We start from the raw sequence: 14,265 nt of genomic DNA, 5'->3' as shown, positions 1-14,265 counted from the left end.
GAGCACCCTGCTTAAGACCACACCTCCACCTTATCCCAGTAACTTCATCCAACCTTTTTTGGACACTAAGGTGCAATTTAGCATGGCCAATCCACTGACCTGCACATCTTTGGACTGTGGGAGGAAACCGGAGCACCCGGAGGAAACGCACGCACACACGGGGAGAACGTGCAGACTCCACACAGTCAGTGACCCAAGCCGGGAATCACACTTGGGACCCTGGATCTGTGAGGCAATAGTGCTAACCAGTGTGCTTCCATGCCATCCTAGTTGATTCGGAAAATGCGACACCCTAAAAGTCGCCACCAATGGGCACGGCTCCAGCACAGCTCCAGGGTCACCGGCGTGGTCTCAAAGACCAAGACCCAGAAAACGCCCAATTTTGGGTAGGACCAGAACATATGCGAGTGATTTGCTGGCCCCATTAAACACCTCTTGTACCTATTCTCCACATCGTGGAAGAACCCACTCATGCAGGCTCTAGTCATGTGAGCCCTGTAGACAAAATTGTACCAGGCTCAGCCTGCACAAGGGGAAGTTGAATTCACCCGATACAATATCTCACACCAGACCCCTCCCTCCAGTACCAAGCCCAGTTCTTCCTCACACTTCCCCTTTATTGCAGCTAACGGAGCCTTCCTCGTCTCAGCCTCCCCGAACAGGCGCTGGAATGTGGCGACTAGGGGCTTTTCACAGTAACTTCATTTGAAGCCTACTTGTGACAATAAGCGATTTTCATTTCATTTTCATTTCAAACAACCATCCCTATATATCTGAAATCTTCCCTTCCCCCAGCTCATCGCACAATATCAACCTATCCACCAATGTATGATTCTTTATGTACCAATTCTTTATGTCGCATGCAAATCTGTGGTTTCCACAGATAGGTGAAAATACCAACATGCCGCTAAGCTGATTCCAAATTTTAAGGGATGCCACAAACACTGGGCTCGTTGCATACCTGGCCAGGGAAAACAGGAGAGGGGCAGTGACCAATGCCTTTTAAACAGGAACCAACACACAAAGCCTACTCCATTTGCCCCCATCCCAGCCCATGCTCCTCCCCCCACTGCCGCACGTTCTCTACATTCACTGCCAAGTAGTATAATATTAAATTTGGTAAAGACAGGCCTCCGGAACGCCCGTCTGTAGAAACGCTCTCCGAATCCTGGGTGTCTTATCCACCCACATAAAGGCCGAAATTAGGTTATCCACTCTGACAAAATAGATTTGGGGAGGAAGATCGTGAGAGACTGGACATGTCTGAAGAATGTTCATTTTGATCGTCTGTACTCTTCCCACCAAGGAAAGAGGGAGTGCTTCCCACTGCTTCAAATCCCCTTTACCCCCTCCACCAGAACTGGCCAAGTTCAGTTTGTGCATCAAGGCCCAATCATGGGCCACCTGAATCCTACGATATCTGAACTTTAACAGCAACATTCTCAAATCTGCCCGCCTACCCAGGGAGTTACCGGAAATACTTCACTTTTGGTCAGGTTAATTTTGTACCCCGAGAAGGGTCCGAACTTTTGTTCCGAAACGTACAGCAACAGGCCGTCCGAATAAAGGGACCCATCCCTCATAGAATCATAGAATTAATGTGCAGAAGGAGGCCATACGCCCCATTGAGTCAGCACCGGCTCTTGGAAAGCCCACACCTCCACCCCATCCCTACTTAACCTTTAGCATGGCCAATCCACCTAACCTGCACATCTTTGGATTCTTCAGCAAAAGACAATGGAAGTAGAGGCCGGGATTCTCCGAGCCCGAGCCGGGCCGCCGATTCTCCGACGACTGGAGAATCGGCGGCAATCACTGTCGCCACGGCGCCAGTCAGGGGCCGCTGAAATAGGCCCCCGCGGTGATTCTCTGCGGGCGACAGGCCGATCTCCCGCCTAGTCTCGGCGGCGTGGTTCAAATCTAGTACCACGAACTAGTCTGAAACTAAGATCAAATCAACCTACTCGCAATCATTCTAGTGCACTCCATATGCCTATTCAATAACCGCTTGAAAGTTCCTAAAGTGTCCGACTCCACTACCATAGCTGGGAGTGCGTTCCACGCTCCAACCACTCTCTGAGTAAAGAACCTACCTCTGACATCTCTCCTATATCTTCCACCATGAACCTTATAGTTATGCCCCCTTGTAACAGCTACATGCACCCGAGGAAAAAGTCACCGAACGTCCACTCTATCTATCCGTCTCATCATCTTATACACCTCAATTAAGTCACCTCTTATCCTCCTTCGTTCCAATGAGAAAAGCCCTCCCTCAACCTTTCCTCATAAGATCTACCCTCCAATCCAGGCAGCATCCTGGTAAATCTCCTTTGCACCATTTCCAATGCTTCCACATCCTTCCTATAATGAGGTGACCAGAACTGCACACAATACTCCAAATGTGGTCTAACCAAGGTCTTGTACAGTTGCAGCATTACCTCACGGCTCTTTAACTCAATCCCCCTGTTAACAAATGCTAACACACTATAGGCTTTCTTCACGGCTCTTTCCACTTAGATGGCAACTTTCAGAGATCTATGGACATGAACTCTGAGATCTCTCTGCTCATCCACATTCTTCAGAACCCTGCCGTTAACCCTGTAATCCGCATTCATGTTTGTCCTACCAAAATGAATCACCTCACACTTATCAGGGTTAAACTCCATCTGCCACTTTTCAGCCCAGCTCTGCATCCTATCAATGTCTCTTTGCAGCCTACAACAACCCTCCACATTATCCACTACTCCACCAATCTTGGTGTCATCAGCAAATTTACTAACCCAACCTTCACCTTCATCATCCAAGTCATTGATAAAAATCACAAATAGCAGAGACCCAGCACTGATCCCTGTGGTACACCGCTGGTGACTGGGCTCCAGGGTGAAAATTTACCATCTACCACCACCCTCTGTCTTCTATATGATAGCCAGTTACTGATCCAAATGTGGAAGAGATGCAAAACCCTCATCGGGTAGCCATCAGAAGTGGGTTTGGTATATTGACTAAGTTTTAGGGTTGAGGCATGATCACTACTTTGGATGGAAGGGGAAGCAAGGGCAGAGAAATAACTTCAGCTTCTCCACCCTATCCCCGTAACCCAGTAACCCCACATAACCTTTGGACACTAAGGGTCAACTTAGTGTGGCTAATCCACCTAACCTGCACATCTTTGGAATGTGGGAGGAAACCAGAGCACCAAGAGGAAACCCATGCAGTCACGGGAAGAAAGTACAAACTCTACACACCCGAGAGCCTGGAGCTGTGAGGCAGCAGTGCTAACCACTACCATTGTGCATCTCAGGTACTGGGTGATTGCGTTAGTTTTCTCTTGCTGTACCCAGGCCAGTTTGCAGCCACAAGATAAGGTGTTAGCAGGTAACTATTTAAACACCAGTATGATGGATTATGAGGACTTAGTAAGCATTACTAAAGTTATTGTTTTGTTGGTGATTGGAGTTTACATACTACCCGGTGAAATTAAGAGAACAGGTGCAGAGTTGATCTAGACAGGGATACTAAACAATATTGTGCAGCCATTTAAGACTGCTTGGCTGCTAGTACTGATATTACTGTTCATTCTTTTATGTACTTTTGACATCTGTGTGACTACTAAAATTTAAACAACAGAAATTAAATTTAAAAAGACGACCTTCCATTTATATAGTGCTTTTCACGACCACCGGACACATCACAGCCCTTTACAGCCAATGAAGACTTTCTGAAGTGCACTATAGGAAACTGTCATGTGAGAGTACCTTTAAGAAATGGGTGTTTATAAATGGGTGTGTATATAAATATCTGTAGTGGGAGTACCTTTAAGAAATGGGTGTTTATTACTGCAGTGATGTCAGAGAGTGGGTGGAGCTGGGCTGTCTGTCAGCTTTTTACTTTAGTTTTTGAGCTAGCTGCAGGGTGTGTTTTAGTTTCGTTTTCAGTGTTGGAGCTGAAGCCAGACCAAGCAGGTGAACTGCTGTTCTCTCTGCCATCAAAAGACTATCTCTTGATCATTTGGTGAATTCAGAATTATAAATGTTTTCAGTAGTGACTTTAACCTGATGTGCTTCTGATAAAGGTTTTGTTTTTAAGTCATATAGGTGTTAAAAAGGAAAGCTTAAAGGTTTACTTAGTGTTGTAGTCTTTGGGGGTTGTATTTGAATTAATGGTTGCTAAGATGTTCACTATGTTTTAAAAAGGTTAACTTGAGTTCATAGAATAAACATTGTTTTGCTTTAAAAAATACTTTTCCATTTCTGCTGTACCACACCTGTAGAGTGGGCCGTGTGCTCCCCACACCACAATCTATTAAAAGTTGTGGGTCAGGTGAACTCCAAGATACACTTTGGGGTTCTCTAAACCCTGGCCCATAACAAAACGTAGAAGCCAATTTAAACTCCGCTTAAACTCGGTTTGTTCTCACTGGAACGATGGAGGTTGAGGGGGCAACCTGATAGAAATCTACAACATTATGAGGGGCATGGACAGAGTGATAGTAAGAAGCTTTGTCCCAGGGTGGAAGAGTCAATTACTTGGGGACATAGGTTTAACGTGCGAGGGGCAAAGTTTAGGGGAGATGTGAAAGGGAAGTATTTTACAAAGAGAGTAGTGGGTGCCTGGAACGCACTGCCGATGAAGGTGGTGGAAGAAGGTATGATAGTGACGTTTAAGGGACGTCTTGACAAATACATGAATATGATGGGAATAGAGGATACGGACGCCCCCATAAGTGTAGAAGGTTTTAGGTTAGACGGGCAGCATGGTCAGCACAGGCTTGGAGGGCCGAAGGGCTTGGCCTATGCTGGACTTTTCTTTGTTCTTTGTTCAAACTCCCATATTTGCTATGTGATAATGCCCAGATAATCTGTTCTTGTGATGTTGATTGAGGGATAAATATCAGTCAGGTCACTAGGGTTAACGCCGCTGCTATTTTTGAAATAGTGCCATGGGATCTTTTACTTCTACCCGAGCAGGCAAATGGGAAATGGGGCATTGGTTTAATGTCTCAGCTGAAGAATGGCACCTCCAACAATGCAGCACTCCGCCAGTACTGAACTAGGAGGATCAGTTTTAATTTTTGTACTCCAGCTTTGGAGTGGGACTTTAACATGAAACCTCGTGACTCAGAGGCGCAAGTGCTATCAACTAAGTAAAATATATCAGTGATTTAGACTTAAATATTGGGGACCCGAATAAGAAGTTTGCAGATTACATAAAAATTGGCCAAGTGCTAAATAGTGAAGAAGAGAGCTGTAGACAGCAGGAAGGTATCATTGGACTGGCCATGTGAGTAGAAAAATAGCAAATGGAACTCATTCTGGAGAATGTGAGGTAATGCATTTGAGCAGGGCAAAGAAGAGAGAAATATACAATGGATGGTATTTATATAGAGGTATGGAGGATCAGGGATCTTGAACTGCATTTCCACAGACCCCTGACAGTATCAGGATAGGTAGGTAAGATAGTTAAGAGGACTGTAGAATCCGAATACAGTGATCAGATGGAACGAAGGGTAGGATTCAAAAATAAAGGTTTATTGATACGTACATTAACTACTCCACTCCCCAAGGGTCTCCCTCTCCAACTTCTCAGGATAGGGTTTGTATAGTCAGTGGGCTTCCCTTGTTGAAGAGGAAGCACCTCCCTATTACCAGGGAAGTTCGTACTCTGTAGAGGTCACAGCGAACCAGATGGTCCACACCCATGACCGCCATGGAGTTGTAACACTCCTCCTCCCCTCCTACATTCCTGAGTAAAGTCCGCAGGGGCATACGCCACCCACGTCCACCTTTGAACTGCCCTAGTCACGGCGGACCTTCCCACCAATATCCGAGAGTACCAGGCTCAGCTAAGTGCCAAGGCGGTGTCCCATTAGCAATTCGGATGGCGGAGCCCCTGTCGTGGTATGTGGTGTGGTCCGATAGCAGAAAAGGAACCGGGCCAACCATGTCTCTAAAGATCCCGAGGTCTGCTTCCTCATTCCCTTTTTGAATGTTTGGTCCACCCGTTCGGATAACCCATTTGACGCCAGATGGTACAAAGCAGTGAGCATGCGGTGAATCCCTTTTTAAATGAGTTGAACTCAGTATTGTTGAAAGCCGTCCCGTTTTCTAGCATCTCTGGTATACCATGAGTGCAGAATGCCTCACCCAGCCGTTCGACCGTGGCCTTTGCGGTAGTTGCTTGCATCCGGTGTACCTCCATCCACTTGAGTGGGTGTCAAATATGATGTGGAACATGGAGCCCTGGATCAGTCCCACAAAGTCAATGTGGAGGCGGGGTAGGGTCGACCCGGCCATTCCCACAGGCGGAGGGGCGCTTCAAATGGCAACTTCTGGTGCTCCTGGAACAACACAGAACACTGGGCCAATTTCCCAATGTCAGCGCCTATTCCGGGCCACCAGACATAATTGTGGGCTAATATCTTCATTTTGGAAACTTCCGGGTGCCTGTTGTGGAGATCCTGTAAGAGTGGTCCCGGGTCCAACTTCTGGATTCACAACTCGTGTTCTCCACAGGATAACACCATCCTTGACGCTCAGCTTCAGGATTTTGGGCGTATAGGCCCTCAGGTCATCTGGCAAAGCGCGGTGTTGGGCCCCATATAAGATAATGTGCCTGATACGGGACAGCTGGGGGTCCGTCTGGGTCCAAACCCAAACTCAAGATGCTGTTATGGGCAAAGAGTGCATAAAATGCAAAGTTGCAATTACTTTGCCGACAGCGGCAGGCGTCGGTGGCCTGGTGGGGAGGGGGAGGTGGCTTAACTGCGTGGGGAATCTTCGTTCCCGAACGGTGTTCCGGTATGTACTCGTACGTGGCCAGCATTGGATTCGTGCAGACGCTATGTGGTGAGCTGGGTCAAAATAGGTCAACAACCGGGATGATGAGAGCTGCTTTTTGACCTCTGAGAAAACCTCTAGCTGTGGCTGAGCCCATTGCCACGGCTGGCCCTTTTTCAATAATTGATGGAGGTCGGCCAGCAGTGTTGCCAGGTTGGGGATGAACTTCCCGTAGTTGTTTATGAGCCCCAGGAAAGAACAAAGCTGTCGGCCCTTCCGGCACTGGGACCTGCTGGATGGCCACGTACCTTGTCCTCGTACAGGCCGTGGCGGTCCATGTGGTATCCTCACAACGTCACCTCCACCGCATGGAACACACATTTCTCCCAGCGTAGGCGAATGCCGGCCTCTTCGAGATGCCAGAGAACTTCGGCAAGGTTCTGAGATGCTCCTGGTCGGAGGACCCTGTAATCAGTACATTGTTTAGGTAGACTGCCAAACAGGGCAATTCCCGTAGGATGTTACCCGCTGGAAAATTGCATAAGCCGAGGAGACCCCAAAGGGCAACCGGGTATATTCGTACAGCTTCCGGTACATATTAATCGTCACAACTCGACAGGAGCCGGGCTCATGTCTAATTTTGGAAAGTTATGACCGCCACTGAGCTTGACATATAAGTGTTCAATGCGTGGAACAGGGTAACGATCCAAATGAGGGACATGGGCCTGAATTCTCCGTCATTGGGATTCTCCGTTTTGCCGGCAGCCTGGGGGTTTCCTGACGGCGTGGGGTGCCCCACAATGGGAAACCCCATTGACCAGCTGGTGAAACAGAGAATTCAGTCAGCGTGCCGCACTAGAAATCTAGTGTGACGGGACAGAGAAACCTGCCCATGGTTTACCGTCATCTTATTGTCACCGCAAAGACGTCATCAGACTTCATCACGTGTACGACAGGGGCTGTCCAGGCGGAGAACTGAACTCGGGAATTATGCCCAAGCACTCCAAACGACCCAGCTCTGTATGCACTTTAACCTCCAAGGCGTATGGGACTGGTCGGGCATGAAAATAGCGTGGTTGCACCAATGGGTCAACACTAATCTTGCCCACTGCCTCTTTTATGGTGCCCAGGCCCTCCTGGAAGATATCAAGGAATTTAGCCAAGACCCCCTCCAGTCCTTGTGCGTACATAGAACATAGAACGATACAGCGCAGTACAGGCCCTTCGGCCCACGATGTTGCACCGAAACAAAAGCCATCTAACCTACACTATGCCATTATCATCCATATGTTCAGCCAATAAACTTTTAAATGCCCTCAATGTTGGCGAGTTCACTACTGTTGCAGGTAGGGCATTCCACGGCCTCACTACTCTTTGCGTAAAGAAACTACCTCTGACCTCTGTCCTATGTCTATTACCCCTCAGTTTAAAGCTATGTCCCCTCGTGCCAGCCATTTCCATCCGCGGGAGAAGGCTCTCACTGTCCACCCTATCTAACCCCCTGATCATTTTGTATGCCTCTATTAAGTCTCCTCTTAACCTTCTTCTCTCCAACGAAAACAACCTCAAGTCCATCAGCCTTTCCTCATAAGATTTTCCCTCCATACCAGGCAACATCCTGGTAAATCTCCTCTGCACCCGCTCCAAAGCCTCCACGTCCTTCCTATAATGCGGTGACCAGAACTGTACGCAATACTCCAAATGCGGCCGTACCAGAATTCTGTACAGCTGCAACATGACCTCCTGACTCCGGAACTCAATCCCTCTACCAATAAAGGCCAACACTCCATAGGCCTTCTTCACAACCCTATCGACCTGGGTGGCAACTTTCAGGGATCTATGTACATGGACACCTAGATCCCTCTGCTCATCCACACTTCCAAGAACTTTACCATTAGCCAAATATTCCGCATTCCTGTTATTCCTTCCAAAGTGAATCACCTCACACTTCTCTACATTAAACTCCATTTGCCACCTCTCAGCCCAGCTCTGCAGCTTATCTATATCCCTCTGTAACCTGCTACATCCTTCCACACTGACGACAACACCACCGACTTTAGTATCGTCTGCAATTTTACTCACCCACCCTTCTGCTCCCATGTAACAGATTCACTGCCAGTCAAGGCGGAGGTGTTGGAACCAATCATGGCCCAGCAAGCTTGGTTCCACCCCGCGTATCACTACTAACGACAGATTGGCCAATTGTTACCCATACATGGCCTGGACCACTGGGGTACCTGCAGTGGTTCCCCCATCCATATACATTGCCAGCGAGGCGTCAGTATCCAGTAGAGCCAATGTCTGGACGCCCGATCAGATTTGGTCAAACGTTCAGCAGCTGACTATAGAGACTGCTGCTCCAGTATCCAACTCCATTTGTATGGGGTGCCCGTTCACCTGTGACATAGATTGGCGCTACTCGTGGTGTCGCTATGCAGTGCAACTGCTGGTGGGGGGGGGGGGGCCTTCTTGAGGCCGCCAGTCACCTTAGTCTCAGCGGCCTGTTGCTGGCCCGTATCCGCGGTCTGGGTTTCTTGGTCGGGGAGGACTGATCGACAGTCCTCTGGGCCTTTGTGGCAGTAGTCTGCATCCCTGCGGTAACAGCCCCTTGAAAAGGCCGCATGGCATCGTTCGTATACTCTGTGGGCGCCTCTTGTTAAAGGGGAAGCCCCATCCCATGACAGGGGATATTCATACTATGTGGAGGTCACGGGGAACTGGATGGTTCACATCCCGCAGAGGTTGTTACAAGGGTATACAGGATACTTCATTTTGTTAGCTGCTGCACAGAGTTTAGGAGCAGGAACGTTATACTAAAAGTGGATAAAACACTAGTTAGACCACAGCTCGGTGTACTATATACTTTACAAGAAAGATATGATTGTAACAGAGAGGGCACAGAGGAGATTTACAAGGATGTTGCAGCAGTGGAGAATTTTAGCCACGTGGAAAGATTGACTAGCCTGTGCTTTTTTTTGGAAATGAGGAGACTGAATGGAGATTTAATTAAATGTATAAAATTAAGAAGGTCCTTGATGGAAAGGGCTTATTGCTATTGAGAAGTTAATAACTCAGAACATAGACTTTTGGTAGTCGGGAGAGGATAAGTGAGGAGTTATTTTCAACCAGAGGGTTTGTGGGGGCGGGGGGAGGGGGGTTCAGCCTACTGCCAGAAAGGGTGAGAGAGGCAGAAATACAGCATTTAAAGTATTTGGATATGTACTTGAAGTGCTGAAACAAATATTTCATCCAGGCTGCGTGGAGGCCTCTCGGAGGGCCTTGCCCATGTGAACACAAGTCCTCTCTTCTAAGTTACTGCAATATGTGACCATGTAAAAATAATTTAAGGGTCTGTGCACTTAAATGAATAGACTGTGCACAAGAACATAAAAATTGAGAGAATGTTGGCTGTAACCTACAAGGCTATGGGCCAAGAGCTGGAAAGTAGGATTAGACTGGATAGCTCTTTTTCAGCCGGCACAGACGTGATGGGCCAACTGGCTTCTATACTGTATAATTCAGTGATTCTGCATTGCATCTTTAATTTCAGGTTTCACTTTTCTCTGTAAATATTTCTCTGGTTTCTAACTATTAATTCTGAACTTACCCTGCTGTTTGCTTTCCACAGAAGAGGTGGAGAGACCGGAGGTAATGGACAGGCTGGTATACTGTTATCCTTTGAGACTCGTCTTCCCCACAACCCCACTCCCACGTGTGGATTTGCACTTTGAAAATGAAGTTGCTTGTATACGATATAAAGGAGAAGGTAGAAAAATCAGCCGGAACTACTTGAGTAAACTGGTGAGTCATTAAATTATCATTTTACCTGGCCATGCAAGGTGGGAGAGTATGAAATATCCTTTGCTTTAATAATGATAATAATAATAATAGCTTATTGTCACAAGTAGGCTTCAATGAAGTTACTGTGAAAAGTCCCTAGTCGCCACATTCCGATGCCTGTTCGGTGAGGCCGGTACGGGAATTGAATCCACGCTGCTGGCATTGTTCTGCATTACAAGCCAGCTGTTTAGCCCACTGTGCTAAACCAGCCCCTTTGCACAACTATCTGAGAGATGACAGTGCCTCTGCTATGATGTAGAGTTATATAGTATTTACAGTACAGGAAGAGGCCATTCGGCCCCTGGTCTAGGTAACTGTTCATACACCACATGCACCTTCTCATTCAACAGGGCAGCACGGTAGCGCATTGTGGCTTCACAGCGCCAGGGTCCTAGGTTTGATTCCCTGCTGGGTCATTGTCTGTGCAGAGTCTGCATGTTCTCTCCGTGTCTGCATAGGTTTCTCCGGGTGCTCCGGTTTCCTCTCGCAGTCCAAAGACGTGCAGGTTAGGTGGATTGGACATGCTAAATTGCCTTGGTGTCCAAAACGGTTAGATGGGGTTATTGGGTTACGGGGATAGGGTGGCAGTGAGGGCTTAAAGCGGGTCGGTGCAGACTCGATGGGCCGAATGGCCTCCTTCTGCACTGTATTTTCTATGTTAACTTCAGCTAATCCCATCAGGATATACTTCTATTCCATTCCCCGTCTTGTGCTTATCCAGCTGCTCCGTTAAACATCTGTCATTTATCTCAACTTCCAACTCCCTGTAATAGCAACTTCTGCAATTTCAACATTCTTTGCTGAATTAAGTTTCTCTTGAATACCTGATTGGATTTATTGGTGATCATATTTTGATCTTTCAAACAATTAGAAAGATAATTTATACCAAGCTCCTGAGTAACTTTAAATACCTCTATCAAATTACCCCTCAGTTTTAGAGAAAGGAGCCCTAACCTGCAGAGCCTTTCCTGATCAATATAGCCATTCAGGTCTGGTGAATCTTCCTTTCATTTTCTTCAGTGCTTCCATATGCTTTTTGTAATATGAGGACCAGAAAACTATACCTCCTATTCGAATTTTGGTTGAACATGGCTTCTCTGCTTTTCAATTCTATCCCTCTAGCAATGAATCCCTGTTCTTTGTTGGCTTTAAATCCATGTTAACCTGAATTGCACTTATTATTGACTCCTGTACCTGTATCCATAGATCCCGTTGTTTTTTTGCATCCGATTTAGCTGCTTCTTATCCAAGCACTCCTTATTCATCCTTCTAAAGTACTACACATCCAAAAAACTGGGAGGACATCCAAAGACTTGTGCTATTTTTATGAGCTATTTACAGTATCCGGTCTTTTATTTGACCCTGGTCAATGCTCTAGACAATGGGCAAGATTTTTATCCAGCATTCTGCCTGAAATTAGGCTTTAGAGCAGTGAGAAATGAAAGTAATAGAAAGCGTGTTTACGTTGGTGGGGGTAAAAGTCTCTAGGCCTTTCTACCCTCATTAAGTTGCCACTACCTCCTAGTACTGCAGCAGGAATACACCCAAAACGCTCTATCCAAAACTGCTTATCAACAATGAGACACTATAGAGTCATACAAAGACCAATAGAATCATAGAGGCCATTCGGCCCAACGAGTCTGCACCGGCCCTTGGAAAGGGCACCCTACCCAAGCCCACACATCCACCCTATCCCGATAACCCAATAACCCCACCCAAACTTTTTGGACACTAAGGGCAATTTATCATGGCCAATCCACCTAACCTGCACACCTTTGGACTGTGGGAGGAAACCAGAGCACCCGGAGGAAACCCATGCACACATGGGGAGAACGTGTGTTTTGAATATATTCAAGAGGCGGCTGGATATAGCACTTGGGGAGAATGGGATCAAAGGCTATGGGGAGAAAGCAGGATTAGGCTATTGAGTTGGATGATCAGCCGTGATCGTGATGAATGGCGGAGCAGGCTCGAAGGGCCAAAAGACCTCCTGCTCCTATCTTCCATGTATTTATGTAATGTGCAGACTCCGCACAGACAGTGACCCAAGCCGGGAATCGAACCTGGGATCCTGGAGCTGTGAAGCAACTGTGCTACCACAATGCTACCGTGCTGCCCCTGAGGCACTGGAGAGTTAAAAAGTAACACTGAGGCACTTCCTGATTAAATAGATTATTTTCTTAATCGGACCTCAACCCCAGAGAGTAGGCAGGAGTATTATGGGGTTTGTGTGGGCGAATAAGACCCCGAGAGTAAGGAGAGGGTTCCTGGAACGCAGTAGGGACCAAGGAGGGTTGGCGCTGCCAAACCTGGGGAGCTACTACTGGGCAGCAAATGTGGCGATGATCCGCAAGTGGGTTATGGAGGGAGAGGGGGCGGCATGGAAGAGGATGGAGATGGCGTCCTGGAAAGGAACGAGCCTGGGGGCGTTGGTGACGGCACCGCTGCCGCTCTCGCCGACAAAGTATACCACGAGCCCGGTGGTGGCGGCAACGCTAAGGATCTGGGGCCAGTGGAGACGGCACTGGGGTGCAATGGGAGCATCAGTGTGGTCCCCGATCAGGGGTAACCACCGGTTTGTCCCGGGGAAGATGGACGGGGGGTTCCAGAGCTGGCATCGGGCGGGGATTGGAAGAATGGGGGACCTGTTCATCGACGGGACGTTTGCGAGCCTAGGGGCACTGGAGGAGAAGTTCGAGTTACCCCCGGGAAATGCCTTTAGATATATGCAGGTGAGGGCTTTTGTGAGGCGACAGGTGAGGGAATTCTCGTTGCTCCCGGCACAAGAAGTTCAAGATAGGGTGATCTCGGGTGTATGGGTCGGGGAGGGCAAGGTGTCGGAAATACACCAGGAGTTGAAAGAAGAGGGGGAAGCGGATGTTGCCTGGCATGGAGGGAAAATCTTATGAGGAAAGGCAGTTGGACTTGAGGTTGTTTTCGTTGGAGAGAAGAAGGTTAAGAGGAGACTTAATAGAGGCATACAAAATGATCAGGGGGTTAGATAGGGTGGACAGTGAGAGCCTTCTTCCGCGGATGGAAATGGCTGGCACGAGGGGACATAGCTTTAAACTGAGGGGTAATAGATATAGAACAGAGGTCAGAGGTAGGTTCTTTACGCAAAGAGTGGTGAGGCCGTGGAATGCCCTACCGGCAACAGTAGTGAACTCGCCAACATTGAGGGCATTTAAAAGTTTATTGGATAAGCATATGGATGATAATGGCATAGTGTAGGTTAGATGGCTTTTGTTTCGGTGCAACATCGAGGGCCGAAGGGCCTGTACTGCGCTGTATCGTTCTATGTTCTATGAGGAAGCTCTGTGGGCTGATGCCCTAGGTAGGGTTAATTCCTCCTCGTGTGCCAGGCTCAGCCTGATACAATTTAAGGTGGTCCACAGAGCGCACTTGACGGGGGCGAGGTTGAGTAGGTTCTTTGCGGTAGAGGACAGATGTGGAAGGTGCTCAGGGAGCCCAGCGAACCATGTCCATATGTTTTGGTCATGCCCGGCACTGGAGGGGTTCTGGAGAGGAGTGGCGGGAGCAATATCTCAGGTGGTGAAAGTCCGGGTCAAGCCAAGCTGGGGGCTAGCAATATTTGGAGTAGTGGACGAACCGGTAGTGCAGGAGGCGAAAGAGGCCGGAAATCTGGCCT

The 14,265-nt window shown here is 47.9% G+C and overlaps 1 protein-coding gene across 4 annotated transcripts in view; it reads left to right on the top strand.

Moving 5' to 3' along the window:
- The window catches only part of pcif1 (phosphorylated CTD interacting factor 1), a 295,713-nt gene that overhangs the window by 188,406 nt on the left and 93,042 nt on the right, over positions 1–14,265 (top strand). For all 4 annotated transcript variants that reach the window (XR_011948739.1, XM_072514490.1, XM_072514491.1 and 1 more), the window contains exon 11: positions 10,405–10,577. Coding sequence is in view for 3 of the 4 variants with exons in the window: in XM_072514490.1 (XP_072370591.1) it covers positions 10,405–10,577 (173 nt within the window). In the remaining variant the exon portion in view is untranslated. The remainder of the gene's footprint in view (positions 1–10,404; positions 10,578–14,265) is intronic.

This window comes from Scyliorhinus torazame, chromosome 8, assembly GCF_047496885.1.
Source record: "Scyliorhinus torazame isolate Kashiwa2021f chromosome 8, sScyTor2.1, whole genome shotgun sequence".
Classification (NCBI taxonomy): domain Eukaryota; kingdom Metazoa; phylum Chordata; class Chondrichthyes; order Carcharhiniformes; family Scyliorhinidae; genus Scyliorhinus; species Scyliorhinus torazame.
The sequence above is the reverse complement of the archived record's forward strand: the minus strand, read 5'-3'. Positions and strand labels throughout refer to the sequence as shown.